This window comes from Theropithecus gelada, chromosome 2, assembly GCF_003255815.1.
Source record: "Theropithecus gelada isolate Dixy chromosome 2, Tgel_1.0, whole genome shotgun sequence".
Lineage (NCBI taxonomy): Eukaryota > Metazoa > Chordata > Mammalia > Primates > Cercopithecidae > Theropithecus > Theropithecus gelada.
The window spans coordinates 100,266,382-100,288,910 of record NC_037669.1 but is presented as its reverse complement, the minus strand read 5'-3'; the positions used below and the strand labels follow the sequence as shown (position 1 = coordinate 100,288,910).

The 22,529-nt window shown below is 38.6% G+C and overlaps 1 protein-coding gene across 3 annotated transcripts in view; it reads left to right on the top strand.

Moving 5' to 3' along the window:
- MYRIP (myosin VIIA and Rab interacting protein) overlaps nucleotides 1-22,529 on the top strand; it is a 410,104-nt gene that overhangs the window by 205,139 nt on the left and 182,436 nt on the right. For all 3 annotated transcript variants that reach the window (XM_025375656.1, XM_025375655.1, XM_025375654.1), the window contains exon 3: nucleotides 15,726-15,947. In XM_025375656.1, coding sequence (XP_025231441.1) covers nucleotides 15,746-15,947 — 202 coding nt within the window. In that variant the 5' untranslated portion in view covers nucleotides 15,726-15,745. The remainder of the gene's footprint in view (nucleotides 1-15,725; nucleotides 15,948-22,529) is intronic.

Sequence of the window (22,529 nt, the reverse complement as noted above, 5' to 3'; positions counted from 1 at the left end):
CAATACAGAATGCTTCACCCTCTAACAACCTGTCAGAACCAGCATGGTGATAGACCAAGAGATCATGAAATGTTAATAGGCTTTTAAGATGCCTGTTGTAAGACCAGGAGGAGACTAGACCAGATGTAAGAAGATATTGCTAAAGATCAGACTAAGCATATTCAACATCTTTAGGGAAATACAAATAAAAGCCACAGTGAGCTACCACTTCACACCCCCTGTTACCTAATGCTCAAGCAACAAATAAGTCTTGAGCATTCTTGCCCAGATGCTATTGCAGAAACCTTCTTGACATATAGCCAAATATGTTCAAATGTTATGGATACTTGGATCACTGAATTTCTTGCTAATCCAATGGAAAGACTAGTATTTGCTTTTGTAGCTTTGCACATTTAAAACCTCTAGCAACCCTATGAAGTAGGAATTATAAGTGCCACTCAGAAAACCACAGACCACAAAAGGTCGGGGAACTTTTTGGTAAGTGATGAGCCCAGTTATGCACACTAGCTTCTGACATTAAACCCATCACTCTTTCCCATATAGCTGACCATTTGAAGTCCTGGTCCTTCCTAAGATATTTCAAAGCAGGTAGCCTGTCTTGCATCATTCTTGGTTGATGTGTAATTAACCATTGTAAGTCATCCTATACAATTCTGCCCAATGACTTCTTCCATGAGATACTACATGACAATAGAATCTAATAAGTGAGAGATGGTCTGAAGAATGGCACCCCTTTCCTCCACCGAGCCTGAAAAACACCTGATTTGCTTGGAATGAACTCTAGAAGGCTTGGTACAGTTATTACTAGATACCAGTGAGCTTTAAAATGCCATTGGAATTTACAGTCCTGTGTATCAATAAACAAAACTCATAAAGCTCAAGTCATCTTATGGATAGAGTTCACAGAGCTTTATGATCCCCAAATAATTTTCTTTCTGGATGTTTTATCCCATTTAATTTAGTATCTCTGAAATATCAATATAAGTCATTCAATTTGAGGCTGTTCTTACACTGTTGAGAGATGTCAGAGCTGTCAATGACTTAGCACATCTTCTGCCTTCAATCTAAGGGACTGAGTAACATCTTCCTTCCCTGGAAATATCACCTCTGTTCTGTCTCCCTGTAAACATTTTATTCAGCCAAGTGTATGTATATGATATTTTACCTTATAGAATTAGCTGGTCTGACAATTCTGGATACAGCCTCCCTTTATTATACAATTATCAAGCAACAAATAAGTATTGGGCACTTCTATGCAGAGCAGTGAGCCCTGTTCATGTGTTAGAAGATATGTAAGCCAGCTAAGGGTGCCCAAGAGCTAAAGCTGCAAAGATTCTGGATTGTCATGAATATATGTTTATATGTTGTTAAGTAAAAAAAGAAGTTGTAAAAACATACATAGATTTCCAAATCCAGTAGCAGGGTAAGATGAGCTGGTGAGATGCTTTCTTTTACTAAAACCAAACAAAAATACTAACAAAATGTGGGGTTTAATATAAGAAAGGGAAAATATTTGCAAATCATGTATCTGATAAGGGACTTGTATCTAGAATATATTAAAAACCCTTACAACACAACAGTAAAGGACAAATAATCTAATTTAGAAATGGGCCACCTGGGCCTGGTGTCTCATGCCTGTAATCCCAGTGGTTTGGGAAGCTGAGGTAGGACGATCACTTGAAGCTAGGAATTTGAGACCAGCCTGGGCAACAAAGCAAAACCCTGTCTCTACAAAAAATTATTTAAAAAATTAGGCATGACATGTCTGTAGTCCCAGCTACTTGGGAGGCTGAGGTGGGAGGATCACTTGAGCCCAGGAGTCCAAGGCTGCAGTGAGCTATGATGCCACCACTGCATCCCAGCACGGATGACAGAGCAAAACCCTGTCTCTACAAGAAAGAAAGGAAGAAAAGGAAAAAAAGGAAGAAGAGGGAAGGAAGGAAGGAAGGAAGGAGAAAGAAAGAGAGGGAGAGAGAAAGAGAGGGAGAGGGGAGGGGAGGAAGGGAAGGAAGAGAAAGAAGGGAAAGAAAGAAGGAAATGGGCCAAAAATTTGAATAAACTTTTCTCCAAGGAGATATACAAATGGCCAATAAGCACATGAAAAGATGTTCAACCTCATCAGTCATTAGGGAAATGCAAGTCAAAAGCATGAGATACCACCTCACACCCCCTAAGATGGCTGTAATTTTTTTAAAATGCAGACAATTACAAGTATTGAGGAGGATGTGGAGAAACTGGAACTCTCACATCTTGCTGGTGGGAATGTAAAATGGTCCAGCCATTTAGAAAACAGTCTGGCAGTTTCTCAAAAAGTTAAAAAAAAACTGGTACTATGTGAACTACCAATTCTACTCCTATAATTGAAAATACATGTCCACACAAAAACTTGTACATGAATGTTTATATCAGCACTCATCATAATAACCAAAAATTAGAAACAACATAAATGTTCATGGCGGATGAATGGATAAATAAAATATGGTATATCCGTAAATGGAATATTATTTAGCAGTAAAAAGGAATGAAATGCTGATGCCTGCTACAACATGGATAAACCTTGAACACATTATGCAAAGTGAAAGAAGACAGACACAGAGGGCCACATATGATATTATTTCATTTATATAAAATGATCAGAATAGGCAAATTCATAGAAACAGAAAGTAGATTAGTGGTTGGCAGAGGCTGAGGGCATGGGAGAATGCCTCATGAATACTGAATTTTTGATGCAATGAAAATGTTATGGAGTCAGACAGTAGTGGTGGTTGCATAGCTTTTTGAATATACTAAAAACCACTGAATTGTATACTTAAGAGGAGTGAATTTACTGTGTGAATTGTATCTTAATTTTCTCAAAGTCTGGGGAGGGGAGTAAGAAAGGAAAATTCCTAGAGGGTATATCTTAGTCCATTTGGCCGCTATAACAAAATATCATAAACCAGGTGACTAATAAACAAAAGCAATGTATTTCTCACAGTTTTAGAGGCAGGGATGTCCAAGATCAAGATGTCAGCTGATTTGGTGTCTGTCCGCTTGCTAGTTCGTAGATAATGTCTTCTCTCTGTGTCCTCACATCATGGAAGGGCAAGGTGGCTCCCTGGAGTCCCATTTATAATGGTACTAGTCCCATTAATGAGTATTTTTACTCTCATGACCTAATCACCTCCCAATGGCCCCACCTCCTAAAACCGTCACACTGGGGGTTAGTTTTCAACATAAGAATTTTCACAATCATTCAGACCACAGCAGGGTAAAAGTGAAAGAAGGAATTTAAAACCAGAGTGGTCTGCCTAATCCAGTGGGAAATGGGGCTCTAGGTTCTGATGGCCAGAGGCTGCAATGCTAATTTCTGCATGGGGCAGGAGATGTGGCCTTGAGCCTTTGCAAGACAAGCAGCTGAAAATGAAATGCCTTCTTAGAGTTTGGTCTTGAAGGGCTGTACCCTTAGTGAAAGAGACCTCAGAAAATTTTTGCCTACTGGCTTAGGGGATCTACAAAAGAAGTTTATCTTTACTTGGACCTCTGGGTGAGAGAAATGAAGTCTCCCATAAGAAATCAAAACCTCAAAACCCCAAGCCTCCACCACAACAGGGTATTGAAAACTAAAATTATATAAGTCATATAGTAATGGATCCCCCAACATGAGAAACAGATGTGAAGTTGTTCCAGAATTGAGGACTTCTTGGTAATGACTTGTGAATGATATTTGCACAGAAAAGGTGCACTTACATAAAAAGCAGTCTCGACTGGAGATTATCTTAATCAAAATGACAAACCATGAAAGCAAAGGACCTACCTGGAACAAGAGTTAATAGATGCAACCAATAGGCAGATTAGTGCCACCTCTAAGAACTGAATATAAGAATCAGGAAGGGGTTATAAAAGAAGTATATTTAAAATTATTTTTAGAAGAAAGTATAGGAATGAATGGCACCAAGGAGAAAAGGACAAGCAGGCTTAAATGGAAACAAATCATTAGAATGTCTGGAAATACAAAAATCAGTAAAATTTCAATTAAAATCCAGGAAGAGTAAAAGAATTATATTCTAAATAATTTTTAAAAGAATGTATAGGAACCAAGAAATGAATGGCACATGAGTGGAACAGGCATATTTAAATGGAAACAAATCATTAGAACTTCTGGAAATATGAAACTCAGTAAAATTTCAAAAGGATTAAATAGTGGAGAAAATGCAGATGAACAAAGAATTATTAAAATGGAAACTAGAACTGAAGTGCTTATCCAGAATGTATCTCAGAAATACAAAGAGATGAAAAAAAAAAGGAGACATGGAAGAATAGGAAAGGTTTGAGATATAATTGGAATTCCAGGAGCAGAAAATAGAGCAGGAGACAACATTCAGAGTAAACCTGGCTAGAGAATTCTTTAGAATTAATGAAGTTTAAAAAAATGACCAAGACACCCAAGCAAAATGAATGCAAACAAATCCACACTTAGTCACTTCATAGTGAAACTGAAACTGAAGAACACTAAAGACAAATTGAAAATTCTTAAAACTAACCAGTGAGAGAAGTTAGAGTCTTCTACAAAGGAAGAATTACATTGACAGACTTCCCATTGCAACATTTGATACCCCCTCCACCTCCAAAAAAGAATAATACCTTTATTCAGTACTTTCAGAAATGAGCTGTCAACTTGGAATTCTGCAGCCTTCTAAACTGTCTTTGAAATGTAAGGGTTAAATGGAGGCTGCTAAAGTTTACCTTGTTGAAAGAATTACCAGAAGAACTGAAGCAACAAAGAAAATTAACAGAAGAAGGAAAATCAGATGCAAGAAGCAATAATGTGCAACGAAATTGATAAATGTGTATAAATCTATACAGTAATCAATTTTAAATATCAAGAGTTCTGCTTTTGATAATTGCTGAGTAAACTTCTATTGGACCAACACTCCTGCAAATAAAAAATACACTTTCTGGAGGAAGTATATATTGCCTTAGAACACCCCATTTGCAACCAGATGCACGAGATGCTGGACAGACGTTGACACTTAGATGAAGGAAATGACACTAGCTGAGTTTCCTATTTTTAGGGCTTTCAGTCTCAAGGTAGGCCCTAGTCTTCTTCATGTGGGGTGGCTAAAACCTCAACCAAACAATATTCAGCATAATTTTTGCAATTACAAACCAACATTAAATCAGTAGCCATGTAGAACACCAGAGGAAATTAAAGTTTGTATTGTTGATCATGGGACATCTGTTAACTTTATACATTAGTCCAAATATGCATGTTAATATGTTAAAGCTAACCACTAAAAGAAATGAAACAGGAAATGCCCAATCATAATGAAAAAACACAGAGGGTGAAGAAAACCAATCAATCTGATAGAAAGTAGGAAAAAACAGAAAAGGCATGGTAAATAGAAAATAAAACATAGCAGGGAGGTAAATAGAAAATAAAACATAGCGTGCCCAAGATGGCCGAATAGGAACAGCTCCAGCCTCCAGCTCCCAGCGTGAGTAACACAGAAGACGGGTGATTTCTGCATTTTCAACTGAGGGGCAGACCAACATCTCACAACTCACACGGCGGGGTACACCCCGAGACGAAGCTTCCAGAGCAAGAATCAGACAGCAACACTCACTGTTCAGCAATATTCTATCTTCTGCAGCCTCCACTGCTGATACCCAGGCAAACAGGGTCTGGAGTGGACCTCAAGCAAACTCCAACAGACCTACAGCTGAGGGTCCTCATTGTTAGAAGGAAAACTAACAAACAGAAAGGACACCCAAACCAAAACCCCAGCAGTACGTCACCATCATCAAAGACCAAAGGCAGATAAAAGCACAACATTGGGGAAAAAGCAGTGCAGAAAAGCTGGAAATTCAAAAAATCAGAGCGCATCTCCCCTTCCAAAGGAACGCAGCTCATCGCCAGCAATGGAACAAAGTTGGAAGGAGAATGACTTTGACAAGTTGAGAGAAGAAGGCTACAGTACATCAAACTTCTCAGAGCTAAAGGAGGAACTATGTAACCAGAGCAAAGAAACTAAAAACCTTGAAAAACGATTTGACGAATGGCTAACTAGAATAACCAATGTTGAGAAGTCAATAAAAGAACTGATAGAGATGAAAACCATGACACGAGAACTACATGACAAATGCACAAGCTTCAGCAACTGACTGGATCATCTGGAAGAAAGAGTATCAGCGATTGAAGATCAAATGAATGAAATGAAGCGAGAGGAGAAGTGTAGAGAAAAAAGAGTAAAAAGAAATGAACAAAGCCTCCAAGAAATATGGGATTATGTGAAAAGACCAAATCTACGTCTGATTGGGGTGCCTGAAAGTGACGGGGAAAATGAAACCAAGTTGGAAAACACTCTGCAGGATATCATCCAGGAGAACTTCCCCAACCTAGTAAGGCAGGCCAACATTCAAATCCAGGAAATACAGAGAATGCCACAAAGATACTCCTCGAGAAGAGCAACTCCAAGACACATAATTGTCAGATTCACCAAAGTTGAAATGAAGGAAAAAAAATGTTAAGGGCAGCCAGAGAGAAAGGTCGGGTTACCCACACAGGGAAGCCTATCAGACTAACAGCAGATCTCTCAGCAGAAACTCTACAAGCCAGAAGAGAGTGGGGGCCAATATTCAACATTCTTAAAGAAAAGAATTTTCAACCCAGAATTTCATATCCAGCCAAGCTAAGTTTCATAAGTGAAGGAGAAATAAAATCCTTTATAGACAAGCAAATGCTTAGAGATTTTGTCACCACCAGGCCTGCCCTACAACAGATCCTGAAGAAAGCACTAAACATGGAAAGGAACAACAGGTACCAGTCATTGCAAAAACATATCAAAATGTAAAGTCCATCGATGCTAGGAAGAAACTGCATCAACTAGCAAGCAAAATAACCAGCTAATATCACAATGACAGGATCAAGTTCACACATAACAATATTAGCCTTAAATGTAAATGGACTAAATGCTCCAATTAAAAGACACAGACTGGCAAATTGGATAAAGAGTCAAGACCCATCAGTTTGCTGTATTCAGGAGATCCATCTCACATGCAGAGACACACATAGGCTCAAAATAAAAGGATGGAGGAAGATCTACCAAGCAAATGGAAAACAAACAAACAAAAAAAGCAGGGGTTGCAATTCTAGCCTCTGATAAAACAGACTTTAAACCATCAAAGATCAAAAGAGACAAAGAAGGCCATTACATAATGGTAAAGGGATCAATTCATCAGGAAAAGCTAACTATCCTAAATATATATGCACCCAATACAGGAGCACCCAGATTCATAAAGGAAGTCCTTAGAGACTTACAAAGAGACTTAGACTCCCATACAATAATAATGGGAGACTTTAACACCCCACTGTCAACATTAGACAGATCGAGACAGAAAGTCAACAAGGATATCCAGGAATTGAACTCAACTCTGCACCAAGCAGACCTAATAGACATCTACAGAACTCTCCACCCCAAATCAACAGAATATATATTCTTCTTAGCACCACATTGCACTTATTCCAAAATTGACAACATAGTTGGAAGTAAAGCACTCCTCAGCAAATGTAAAAGAACAGAAATTATAACAAACTGTCTCTCAGACCACAGTGCAATCAAACTAGAACTCAGGACCAAGGAACTCAATCAAAACCACTCAACTACATGGAAACTGAACAACCTGCTCCTGAATGACTACTGGGTACATAACGAAATGAAGGCAGAAATAAAGATGTTCTTTGAAACCAATGAGAACAAAGATACAACATACCAGAATCTCTGGGACACATTTAAAGCAGTGTGTAGAGGGAAATTTATAGCACTAAATGCCCACAAGAGAAAGCAGGAAAGATCTAAAATTGACACCCTAACATCACAATTAAAAGAACTAGAGAAGCAAGAGCAAACACATTCAAAAGCTAGCAGAAGGCAAGAAACAACTAAGATCAGAGCAGAACTGAAGGAGATAGAGACACAAAAAACCCTCCAAAAAATCAATGAATCCAGGAGCTGGTTTTTTGAGAAGATCAACAAAATAGATAGACCGCTAGCAAGACTAATAAAGAAGAAAAGAGAAGAATCAAATAGACGCAATAAAAAATGATAAAGGAGATATCACCACCGACGCCACAGAAATACAAACTACCATCAGAGAATACTATAAACACCTCTACGCAAATAAACTGGAAAACCTAGAAGAAATGGATAATTTCCTGGACACTTACACTCTTCCAAGACTAAACCAGGAAGAAGTTGAATCCCTGAATAAACTAATAGCAGGCTCTGAAATTGAGGCAATAATTAATAGCCTACCAACCAAAAAAAGTCCAAGACCAGATGGATTCACAGCCAAATTCTACCAGAGGTACAAGGAGGAGTTGGTACCATTCCTTCTGACACTATTCCAATCACTAGAAAAAGAGGGAATCCTCCCTAACTCATTTTACGAGGCCAACATCATCCTGATACCAAAGCCTGACAGAGATACAACAAAAAAAGAGAATTTTAGACCAATATCCCTGATGAACATTGATGCAAAAATCCTCAATAAAATACTGGCAAACCGGATCCAGCAGCACATCAAAAAGCTTATCCACCATGATCAAGTGGGCTTCATCCCTGGGATGCAAGGCTGGTTCAACATACACAAATCAATAAACATAATCCAGCATATAAACAGAACCAAAGACAAAAACCACATGATTATCTCAATAGACGCAGAAAAGGCCTTTGACAAAATTCAACAGCCCTTCATGCTAAAAACTCTCAATAAATTCGGTATTGATGGAACGTATCTCAAAATAATAAGAGCTATTTATGACAAACCCATAGCCAATATCATACTGAATGGGCAAAAACTGGAAAAATTCCCTTTGAAAACTGGCACAAGACAGGGATGCCCTCTCTCACCACTCCTATTCAACATAGTGTTGGAAGTTCTGGCTAGGGCCATCAGGCAAAAGAAAGAAATAAAGGGTATTCAGTTAGGAAAAGAAGAAGTCAAATTGTCCCTGTTTGCAGATGACATGATTGTATATTTAGAAAACCCCATTGTCTCAGCCCAAAATCTCCTTAAGCTGATAAGCAACTTCAGTAAAGTCTCAGGATAAAAAAATCAATGTGCAAAAAATCACATACATTCTTATACACCAGTAACAGACAAACAGAGAACCAAATCATGAATGAACTCCCATTCACAATAGCTTCAAAGAGAACGAAACACCTAGGAATCCAACTTACAAGGAATGTAAAGGACCTCTTCAAGGACAACTACAAACCACTGCTCAGTGAAATAAAAGAGGACACAAACAACTGGAAGAACATACCATGCTCATGGATAGGAAAAATCAATATCATGAAAATGGCCACGCTGCCCAACGTAATTTATAGATTCAATGCCATCCCCTTAAGCTACCAATGAGTTTCTTCACAGAATTGGAAAAAACTGCTTTAAAGTTCATATGGAACCAAAAAAGACCCCACATTGCCAAGACAATCCTAAGCCAAAAGAACAAAGCTGGAGGCATCACGCTACCTGACTTCAAACTATACTACAAGGCTACAGTAACCAAAACAGCATGGTACTGGTACCAAAACAGAGATATAGACCAATGGAACAGAACAGAGTCCTCAGAAATAATACCACACATCTACAGCCATCTGATCTTTGACAAACCTGAGAGAAACAAGAAATGGGGAAAGGATTCCCTATTTAATAAATGGTGCTGGGAAAATTGGCTAGCCATAAGTAGAAAGCTGAAACTGGATCCTTTCCTTACTCCTTATACGAAAATTAATTCAAGATGGATTAGAGACTTAAATGTTAGACCTAATACCATAAAAATCCTAGAGGAAAACCTAGGTAGTACCATTCAGGACATAGGCATGGGCAAAGACTTCATGTCTAAAACACCAAAAGCAACGGCAGCAAAAGCTAAAATTGACAAATGGGATCTAATTAAACTAAAGAGCTTCTGCACAGCAAAAGAAACTACCATCAGAGTGAACAGGCAACCTACAGAATGGGAGAAAATTTTTGCAATCTACTCATCTGACAAAGGGCTAATATCCAGAACCTATAAGGAACTCAATCAAATTTACAAGAAAAAAACGAACAACCCCATCAAAAAGTGGGCAAAGGATATGAACAGACACTTCTCAAAAGAAGACATGCATACAGCCAACAGACACATGAAAAAATGCTCATCATCACTCGCTGTCAGAGAAATGCAAATCAAAACCACAATGAGATACCATCTCACACCAGTTAGAATGGCAATCATTTAAAAAATCAGGACACAACAGGTGCTGGAGAGGATGTGGAGAAATAGGAACACTTTTACACTGTTGGTGGGACTATAAACTAGTTCAACATTGTGGAAAACAGTGTGGTGATTCCTCAAGGATCTAGAACTAGAAATACCATTTGACCCAGCCATCCCATTACTGGGGATAATACCCAAAGGATTATAAGTCATGCTGCTATAAAGACACATGCACACATATGTTTATTGCGGCACTATTCATAATAGCAAAGACTTGGAATCAACCCAAATGTCCATCAGTGACAGACTGGATTAAGAAAATGTGGCACATATACACCATGGAATACTATGCAGCCATAAAAAAGGATGAATTTGTGTCCTTTGTAGGGACATGGATGCAGCTGGAAACCATCATTCTCAGCAAACTATCGCAAGAACAGAAAACGAAATACCGCATGTTCTCACTCATAGGTGGGAATTGAACAATGAGATCATTTGGACACAGGAAGGGGAACATCATACACCAGGTCCTATTGTGGGGAGGGGGGAGGGGGGAGGGATAGCATTAGGAGACATACCTAATGTAAATGACGAGTTAATGGGTGCCGCACACCAACATGGCTCATGTATACATATGTAACAAACCTGCACATTGTGCACATGTACCCTAGAACTTAAAGTATAATTAAAAAAAAAGAAAACATAACATAGTAGAAAAAAGTCCAAATCTATTAGTAATTTCAATATAAATATATTTGTCTCACTCTCAATGAATCTGCATTTTTTGCATAAGATATAATAATCATTGAGTACAGAAAGCAGTCAGATACACATTTGTCTCAGCCAAGCCACTTTTAATTCAGTCCTTTGTCCCGTGCCTGTGAAGACAAGATGTTAATTTACACTGTCAGGGTAAAATTGAAAGGAACTAAAGGGCCTTCCTTGTGAGCAAATTGCAAGGGAGGTACGTAGCCTTTTATCTTGTAGTTGTCTATTTAGGAACAAAGGGAGGCAGGTTTGCTTCACCTAGTTCCCAGCTTGACTTTTCCCTTTGGCTTAGTGGGTTTGGGTTCCAGGGACTTTATGTTCCTTTTACAACACATATTGCCCCAGATGGTCTTCCTCACAAATTTTTCACAAGGAAATTCCTTGTGAGCCACTAAATCTTTCAGGATACATATCCCCCTATAAACTAGACTTAAAACTGAGTTCTGTTGACTCTTATCTGACAATGTCAATTACCAGCTTAATGTCACAGGTACGGGACAATGACAAGACCAGAAATCATCCTTCTGTCTACCCTGAGATTGATGCAGAATTGACTTTTCCCTCTATGCCCTCTTTTCACATGTGAAATGTAGATTTGTGAATGCTCATCAGAACCTCACAACATTTACATCATTGCCTACCCCCACTTCCTGTTTTCTCTCTGGCTCAGACTTTCTCCTTTAAATACTGAAGTTCCCAAAACCCTCTTTGGAAAAATCTCAGATCACAGATGCTCCCATGACTTGTGTTTTTCCCGGAAGTGTCCTCAACCTTGGCTAAATTAACCTCTATCCATTGAGACCTGCCTCAGTGACTTTTTGGTTAACATCTTGTTATCAGTCGGTAGAGAATAAGCATTCTTTTCAAACACACATGGGCTTTACACAAATTGGCTAACCATGAAGCTATGAAAGTCTCAATGAATACCAAAGAATTTATTTGACACTCTCTGATCAAAATGTTAAAAAAAGTTAATAATAAAAGCCACAAATTTGGAAAATTTTAAACCTGAGAATTATAAAATATGTAAGACTAAATGACAATAAAAATTTTCTTATTTAAAACCTGCAAGGTACAACAAAAGAGATGTGTTGAGAAAATTTTATAGCTTTAAATGCATAGATTAGGAAAGAGTAAATGTTAAAAATCCATTTACTTTAAAAAATTTTACTTGTTAAAGGTTAGAGAAAATAATAAACTCAAACCAGTAGAAGGAATAAGACTGGACCTTATTGCAATGGAGAACAAATAAGCAATGTAGACAACCATTAACCTAACTGAAAGCTAGTTATCCTTAAAATTAATGAAATAAGTAAACCTCTGAACTTACTGAACAAGGGCCAAATAAACAATATTCTGAAAGAAAAGAGGGACATAATGACCGAGGTAGCAGAGATCTTATAATCATGAGAGAAATCTGTGAACCACTTTATACCAACACACTTGAAAACCTTAACAAAAATGGACCATTTTTTAGGTTTCATAATTAAAACAGTATAAATAATACCATCCTTTTAATTTAAAAATATGGGGACAGGGCAAGGAGAGAGAGGGAACAAGGGGGCGGGGGAGAGAAAGAAAGGTAATTCTCGTGATCTTCCTTCTTGCTTACCTGTGTCCTGATTCATTTACTCCCATGCCTTGTGAGTCAGACAAGGGTGACTCCTACATATGCAGCCATTTTTTACCAGTTAGGTCACAGCTTTGGATAATTTTCCTCTAATCAGCCATGAAGGGCCCTGGAACAAGAGAAGAGAGGGGACATATGGGGAACCTGGATAGGCAGAGATGGCACAGCAACATGTCCAGTGACAGGGCCTCGGAAGGAATCCCAAAGGTAGTGGCTGAGGACTTTAACTGCAGCATGCCCACATGAAATGGTTTTCTGTTCTGCCTGGAGCTGAGTTTCTCTTCCATCACCTTCCACTACCTTAAACCATTGGTAATAAATGTCCATCACCCACCACACCTGACAGTCTGCTGCTTCAGTGAACTGAAAAGAAGGGATTTGTCCATGCTTGAGGAAAGTTGGGGTGGAGAAAGGCTACCTAGTCACATAGACCATGACTCAAACAATCTATTCAGTAAAAGGTTAACATTAATGTTGAAAATAATCTTCATTAGTGAATAAATATTTTATGCCTTAAAAAGTCTTGTCTAACATTTAAAAAGTCAGAACAGGAGGAAGAGATAGCTTGCAAAGGAATTGGAAAAGGGCTGAGGAAAACAAGAGTAACACGAGGAAGGGAAGAGAGTATTTCAAGAATGGAAGAATAATCAGGTAAGACAAGGCCTAGAAAGTCCCCTTGGATATTTCAACATGAAGGTCAGTGGGGGATCTCCAGCAGAGCTTTTGTTTTATTTAAGAAAAAGAACAAAAGGTCCACTGGAGTGGACCCAGGAGTGATGGGAATAAAGAACATATGCTGACTACCAGGGATGGTTCTTTCAGGAATTTTAACTAGAAGAGGTTAGGACTATTAGAGAGTGGTAACTAGATGAGGATATAGTGTTGAGGAAAGTCTGTACTTACTGTTTTCCTTTTTTTTAAAAAAAAAAAAAAAAAAGTAGAAACTATATTAGTTTCCTGAGGCTGCTGTAACAAATTACCACAAACAGGTGGCTTAAAACAAGAATGTATCGTCTCCCGCTTCCGGAGGTCAAAAGTCTACAATCAAGGCTTTGGCAGGGCCACACTCCCTCCCAAGTCTCTGGGGGAGAATCTGCCATGCCTCTTTCCTAGCTTTTGGTGGCTTCTGGCAAATCTTGGTGTTACTGGGATTGTAGCCACAGCACTCCAATCTCTGCCTTTGTCTTCATATTGCCTTCCCTGTGTGTCTCTTAAAGGACAGTTGTCATTGGATTTAGAGCTCACTCAGAAAATGCAAGATAACTACATCTCAATATTCTTAATTTATAAGAAGACCTCTTCTCCAAATAAAGTAAAAGCTACAGTTTCCAGGGATTTAGGGCATGGACATATCATTTGAGAGGGCCAACCTTCAACCTATATAGGGGCTAATTGACTATGTACATAAACTGATGGGGTGGTCTAGGCCTTCTCAAGCAAGACATAAAGCCCAATGTCCATGAAAGAAAAGCCTGACAGATTTAACTACAGAAAAATTAAGCATTTCTAAACAAGAATAAACACCATAAACATAAAAAGACAAGGGTAGAACAGGAGAAAATATTTGCCACATACATCATAAATATATCCAGTATTAACTGCATAATCACAACTGGGTACAGAAAAATAGTAATAGTGTAAAGAGTAGTAAATAGTCATAGTAAAAATAAAAATAGTAGTAAAGATAAAAAGTTAAAAAAAAGTAATAAAGTAAAATAGTATAAAACAATAGTAGCAGTAAATAGTAGTAAAATACTTTCAAGTATTATCATAGTAAAATGCTGCAGTAAAATATAGATGCTCCTTGATTTACAGTGGGATTGCATCCTAGTAAACCTATCATAAGTTGAAACTATCATAAGTTGAAAATGCTAACCTACTGAACATCACAGCTTAGCCCAGCCAACTTAAACATGCCCAGAACACTTACATTAGCCTGCAGCTGGGCAAAGTCATCTGACAACATAGTAAAACATAGTACACCGTAGATTATATCCCTCATGACCTCATGGCTGACTGGGAGCTATGGCTCACTGCTGCTATGCTCAGCATCATGATAGAGCATTGTATCACTTTCTGGTGCTTTTTAATGAATCCATATAGTTTCTGCATCATCAGAAAGCTGAAAAATCATAAGTTAAACCATTATAAGTGGGGGGCTGTGTTTTACTATTACGATAGTGTGCAACAGTAGGAAAATAGTAAAAGTAGTAGTGTAGTAATATAGTAGTACTAAAATAGTAAAAATTATAGTCTAGTAATATAGTATAGTAATAGTAAAATAGTAGTAAAAATAATAATTTTTCTACTGTTCTTTGGGGGCCCCCATTTTCGTAGCAGGAAAAACAACTCAAACCTGGTGATTCAGAGTAATTATTTTTTCATTTTTTTCCCCAGGTTACTCAACCTATTTGCAGTGTATTTTTCTTCTCACTGAGCACAGAGAGGAGTGTATGCACTGTCATGTTTTGCATTAATATGGTTGGCTGTGTGCCCAGTGATCAGGAGTTTTTTAGAAGAACAGAATTGTTCTTTTTCCAACTCTGAATCACAAGTGCCTCGATCTGCCCATCACCCATAGAATCCTTGTTGGCTCATATAGATTTGAAAGCTTTTAAAATCCTTGGGTACTTCAGTTTCCAGGGATGTTAAATAAAGCCAGGACTGCATTTATCATATGCCCAGCTGGGCTGTGTGAGGATTAATGTTTTATCATAAGTGATCTCCTGTTCCTTTAAAAAGGCATTAATTAAGTTAAAGGTTTTATTTTTCAAGGATGTGCTTATTAGTTTTTTAATAACTTGTATCTCAATGTAGTCTCTGAAATGTAAGTAATAAGGTTTTCATGCTTTCTCATAGAAAATCTGACGTACAGGAGTACACAAAACTAATCCACGATTAATGTTCTTCTCTGGTCATAATGTTGAGCAGTTGATCTTTCTGAGTTCTCTTGTTTTCCAGGAAGGTCCTACATGGTAGCTTGGCCTAAGGGAGGGCCAAGGTGGGTACTTTGGGGAGACAGCCTCTGACCTGATACTGTGTTTCTCTCCTCCTCCCGTTTCCCCTACCTTGGTTTCCCAGTGAGCTGAAGCAGAAGCTGGATGAGGAAGGCAGCAAGTGCAGCATCCTCTCGAAGCACCAGCAGTTCGTGGAGCACTGCTGCATGCGCTGCTGCTCGCCCTTCACCTTCCTCGTCAACACCAAGCGCCAGTGCGGAGATTGCAAGTTCAATGTCTGCAAGAGCTGCTGCTCCTACCAGAAGCACGAAAAAGCCTGGGTCTGCTGCGTCTGCCAGCAAGCGAGGTGAGTAGCTGGTGCATTCCCAGGGTCTATGCTGGTGATTTAGAGAGATTCACCTGCCACTTCCTTCAGTCAGGTAGGACCAGCTATCATTGGTAGATCAACACAGAGTATTGACCAAAGTAAAGAGCTTGCTGAAGAGAGATGCATGGATAAGGAAACCGGTTGATCTTTATAGGGAGGATGAGAGGGGACCCCCAGGAGCACCTGGGTGTGAATAGAAAGGGCTTTCTTGGGATTGAAGATGTAGCTCCTACATATGTTATTCATCTTTTTGGAATTTCTCATCTCATCTCATCCTTTCGTTCATTCATACCACAAGCATGTGTTGGATTCTCAGGAATTATGCTGGGTGCAGGAAACATGATGGTGAATTAGACCAATTGTGAGTGACTCAGAGGCATAGCGGATGCTGTGATACATAAGTGCTGGGCCTTCGTATGTGGAGATACATGCCCTGACTAATTTGTATGTTGGCTATGGGGGCACTGAGCAAGGAGAGACTGGCCCTGCGGCTTGGGGAAAGCTTCACAGAGGACAAGAAATAAAAGCAAGATTGTAAAAGATATAAAAGAGTCAATACTGTGAAAGGGGAAATGAAGACAACCTTGTGAAGGAAGTAACAAGCATGGCATTTCACATTCTCCCTCAGCGACTAGCAGAGCACTTCTTTTATCTGTTGAGTATTTGGAAACTGATGAGTTTGATAAACCAGTGTTTGGTATTTGTCTGTGCTGATCCTAGCATCTGTAGTGTGCATTGTGATTCGTATTTGCTGCATGCTTCCAAAATGACTGTTAGTGAGTGAAGCTGAGATGAGCAGGTCCTGGGAGCACACATTCAGAAGACCCTGACTCCCATACCTTTTCCTTCTTTCCTCCTTTCTCCTCTCCCTGCCCTGTTTACTCTCTTGTATCCTTTAATTCATCAAGACCTAGAATTTTCCCAAAGAGCTAGTTAATGGGGACAGCTGCCAAGTTTTCTTGGGGTCTCCAAGGAATCAGGCTCTGGGCTACAAAAAAAAAATACATACATACATACATATACATATACATATACATATATATATACACACACACACATATATATATATATATATTCATTCATTCCAGAGACACAAACTGAAACAAAAAAATGGTTCTTTGAGCACCCAGTACCCAAGGCTGGGTGCTGCGCAGGTCCTGTGTCTGACTTTGTCAGAGCAAGGAGCCCATCTGGGTCTCCACATGGCAGCTTGAAAGGAGGAGGAAAAGTCCTGCAACAACAAAGGGAAGGAGGAGACTGGGATTGTAGATGAGCATATGTCTGGGAGTAATCTACAGAGAGAGGTTCATCTATGCCTTCCATTTCTCAGTCAAGGTGGGGTAAGGTAAAGCACTGAGAACAAGAGAGTTGGATGTTAGAAGAAATAAGAGTAGATCTAAATAGGCATTACAGGAGTTGGAGATGCAGACATTAGAGTCAAGTTCCTGTAACTAATCATAAATCTGTTTTCTTTCAATCTTCCCACAGATTGGGAGTTTTTGTGAGGCTTGGGACAGGTCAGAGGGTAATGGAGTTAAGGATATTGGACAGTAAAGAATGTAAAGACAGAATCTGGATAGTAAGGAAAAACAGAAAGGGGCTTAGATGGATGGGGAGAAAATGAAGGGGTCAATCAACCAGAAGTATCTGGTAAAGTCGAAGAACTGTCACAGTGGGAGTACTTGACAAAGAAAATTGGAAAAAATGAAAATTCTATATAGAGAAAAAGATGAATTTCTAAAGTAGATCAGTTGAGTGGTGACCATGGGAAGAGGCGACAACGTCTAGAAGAAGTTAAGGGACCAAAATACCGGTGCCTATATGATTGGAAAAAACCAGGATAGTGCCACAGTATGGAAGTGAAGATTGAGCCAGGTGTCAAGTTTTTCTTAAATGAGGAGAAGGAACTAGAAGATCAGGATTCGAGAGACATAAGGAGTTGGAGAAAGTGAGATGACTGCATGTTATGATTCTGCACCTACCAAGTTGGGCAAGTCCTGTGTAGCATTTGACTCAAACATCTGCCATGGCTGCATGCACTACACTGACGTTTGTTACCAACTGGTGGTAAACACCGCCAGGACAGGGACACTGTCTTTGTCAACTCCATTTGTAGCACCAGAGCCTGGCACATAGAAAGCACATGAGTCTTTGTGACCCAAATAGAACAGGACAATGTTCAATAGCAGCCAGATGCATAGTACAAAATGAGGCTTTAGGAATTTTAGAGAAAAGGACTCAGAGAGTATTAGATGTCCTAAAGGGGTTTCATGGAAAAGGAGGGCATCCTAGATAGAACTCAGTTGGAGAGGAGGAATCAGGAGACACTCTCAGACAAGGTGTGGCATGAGCAAACAAATCAGAGTCCCCCAAGGTGTGTGGAGGGCCTGAAGCAGAACACTATTGTAGTAGGATGATGGCAAGTGGTTGGGTCAGTTTGCGTGAAGAATTGGGGTTTGATCTTTAAGGGATGGTGAAATCATTGGAATGTCAAACCCTAGCAGTTATGAAAGTATACTATACTGTGCTTCAACATATTCCCCCACAAATAAAAGGAAGTATCAGTACCTACACGATTTCATTTCTTTCAATATGTACCTATTCCTCTTCTCCCAGGGTAAGAAAAGTCACCAAATTTACTAAACGGTTAGTAGCAATAGAGTGCAGTCACAGCCTCTCGACCCCACATTCACCATGAGTTGTATGCAGGGGTCTATTATTAGTTACAATTAAATGACACATTGCATTTATCAAATACCAGCAATGCTGAGTAGTTCCTGCACCACCTCAGAATCACATCACTTATAAATGGAAGAACCTTGCCTCGCAAAAGCAAGATCTTCTGATTCCAACCATTTGCTATTTCTCTCATACAATGTTGTCTCAAGAATTTGTCAGATATTGGAAAAATAAGTTGTAAAAAAAATCAGCAATGGCTGCCAAGACTATATTTTAGGTTTTCATTTCATATTTCTAGCAACTTAATGAGGAGGCAGGAGGCTTAGGTTGTCCCATTTCACTTAATCTTGCATCATGTTCGTGTCAACATTGCATGACAGCTCCTGAGTCTCAGAAGCTGAGCATTATAAAATAAAGAACCATTCATAGAAGGATACTTGGAAAGACATGCAACAGCCAGTGTACCCTTGTTCCTTTTTTTTTTTTTTTTTTTTAAGAAAGAGGAGGGTTACTGAGGAGTCTTCCACATTCAATGTGTCTAGCTCAAACAGAACATACCCACACTTGTTTAATCAAAGCTGGCAGAAAGGGGATGCTGAGGAGAAATTGGAAATGTTGCTGCTTTAATCTTGTATTATGTCTTGAGATTATTATTGGCTGAAACCCAAAGGGATGGAGAAACTTAGTTCATTCCCTATTTTTCTGTATTGCTCAATTCAATCACAGGAACCTGTCTAGGAAAGAAATCCATGAAATATGTGGCATGTTTTTGCTTCCTGAAATGTCTCTTAGACACAGTTTGACAGAGAAGTATGTCTTTCAAAGTACCACAGTTGTATGCCTATGAGCAGACAGTCTTTTATGTTGTACCTGGATCACATTCTTGTTTTTTGAAGGATGCCTTAGAGGAGTTAATTTTATTTATATAGCAACAAACTGTGTAACCCTTCAACATTACACAAGTTCTACAGCCAAATTCATCATGTAACACATTTAAGGATTATGTGACTTGGATATTGTGGCAGTGTGGACACTCAGTGCTGCTTGTCTACTTTGTCCAGTAGCTCCTCTGCCCTTCATTCAATCTGAAACTCCCTTCTTGGTTAGAACTGATTTACTTTAGACGCTAGTCTTTGGCACATTCTTCTAGAATTTTCATCGTCAAGCAAGTGGGTTTTTAAAACATTGTGTGTCAGATTCTAAGAAGAGCACATTTTGTGTTTGTGTATGAAATCTCAATAGTTGATAGCAGATCTGTGAGGTTACACAGATGACCACTTTTGTGAGGCCACTTTCAGACCCATATTCACTCTCCGCTACCCATGAGGTACATTTCTTTCCTTATTTAAATAAAACCATTTTTGTTACATTGGTTTAATTTCTAGCTATTTATCCAGTGGCTGCCATATGCATATGTTTTTTGAGATACTATGGGCTGTGAATAATTATAATAATAAAAATTATTGTCCACAAAAAATTAGGAGCAGGAATTAAAGGTAGACATTCATGCTACAATATGAATAGCTTCAGAAGTAATAACTGTATCAAATACCTGGGGCTGTCTCTTGTGCAGCTCTAAATGAGAGAGTCGTATTAGAAACACGGCATCCATCAGGAGAGGACCCAGACAGTGTCAAGTGTCTAAGAAAAAGGTGGTAACCTATAACTTTAACTTATTCTCGTCTTAATGAAAAACAGTCTATATTTCCTACTGTTCCGTTTGATTATTTAGTTCAATAAAAGCATTTTGAGAATTTTAAAGTTGTAATTATAATCATTTGGTTCTTTGTTAGTCATTTTGCTTCATATATTTTGCATTAAAATGTATTTCTGTTATCTGTGTTAGTCTAAAATTTTTAGCTTTGGGAGATTAAAAAATTAAATGTATTGTAGAATGAATGATGAATTACTTATTTTAGAAGTTATACAGAAAATGGGATACTACTGAATCATCCCCTTTGTCATTTTTTCATTATATATAGGTTTATCTTCTTGACAATTTGTTGTATGCATTCATTCAAACATTATGAATAAAGACATATAGTACTTGTATTTTAAGGTCTTCTTCAGGAAACAAAACTTTTCAGAGTGAGCCCAGACCATACGTATCAGTCATAATCATTTTGGGTCTAATTGGTTTGGGAACAACATTCCTACCTTCCCTGGAAACAAATTGGCTTTCTAGCTCTTTGCTTCATTATAAAAATTATTCACTCTAATTTTTGTCATTTTGTACTGCCAGAGACATATCTCATTTTATTGTACTTTACTTCGCTATGCTTCACAGATATTACATTTTTTACAAATTGAAGGTTTGTGGCAACCCTGCACTGAGCAAGTCTGTCGAGGGTTCTTTTTCCAATAGCATAGGCTCACTTCATGTCTCTGTGTCACATTTTGGTAATTCTCACAATACTTCAGACTTTTCTGTTATATATCAAACTTTCTCATTATTATCATTATGGTCATCTGTAATCAGTGATCTTTGATGTTGCTATTATAATTGGGGGAACCACAAACCACACCCATATAAGATAGGACAAACTTAATCTATCAGTATTGTGTGTATTCTGACTGCTCCACTGACTGGTGGTGCTCACATCTCTCTCCTTCTCCCCAGGCCTCCTTATTCCCTGAGACACAACAATACTAAATTCAGTCAATTAATGGCCCTATAATGGCCTCTAAGTGTTCAGAAAAAAAAAAGGAAAAGTTGCACATCTCTCACCTTAAATCAAAGTTAGAAATGATTAGTGAGGAAGGCATGTTGAGAACCAAGATAGGCCAAAAGCTAGGTTTCTTGAGCCAGTTAGCCAGGTTGTGAATGCAAAGGAAAAGCTCTTGAAGGAAGTTAAAAGTGCTACTCCAGTGAACACGTGAATGATAAAATGAAACAGCCTTATTGCTGATGGGGAGAAAGTTTGTGTGGTCTGAATAGAAGGTCAAACCTGCCACAACATTCCCTTAAGTCAAAGCCATATTCAGAGCATGGCCCTAACTCTTCTATTCCGTGAACACTGAGAGAGGTGAGCAAGCTGCAGTGGAAAAGTTTGAAGCTAGTAGAGGTTGGTTTATGAGGTTTAAGGAAAGAATCCATCTCTATAACATAAAAGTGCAAGGTGAAGCAACCAGTGCTGATGGAAGAGCTGCAGGTTATCCAGAAGATCTAGCTAAGATCATTAAGGTGGCTACACTAAACAATAGATTTCATCAATGTTGACAAAGCAGCCTTTTATTGGAAGAAAATGCCATCTACAACTTTCATAACTAAAAAGAAGTCAATACCTGGCTTCAAAGAACAGGCTGTCTTGTTAGGGGCTGATGCAGCTGGTGACTTCCAGTTGAAGCCAATGCTCATTTTAGCACTCCAAATATCCTAGGTCCCTTAAAAAGTATGCTAAATTTATTCTGCCTGTGTTCTATAAACAAAACAACAAAGCCCGAATGATAGTGTGTATGTTTACAGCATGGTTTACTGAATATTTTAAGCCCACTTTTAAGATCTACTACTCAGAAAAAAAAAAAAAAGATTCCTTTCAAAATATTATTGCTCATTGGCAATGCATCTGATCACCCAGGAGTTCTGATGAAAATATACAAGGAGATGAATGTTGTTTTCATGTCTGCTAACATAACATCCATGCTGCAGCCCAGGATCAAGCAGTCATTTTGACTTTTAAGTTTTATTATTTCAGAAATACATTTCATAAGGCTATAACAGTCACAGATCTTGGCAAAGTAAATTGAAAACAACCTTTTGGAAAGGATTCACCATTCTAGATGTCATTAAGAGCATTTGTGATTTGTAAGAAGAGGTAAAAATATTAGCAGGTGTTTGGAAAAAGTTGATTCCAGCCCACATTGATGACTTTGAGGGATTCA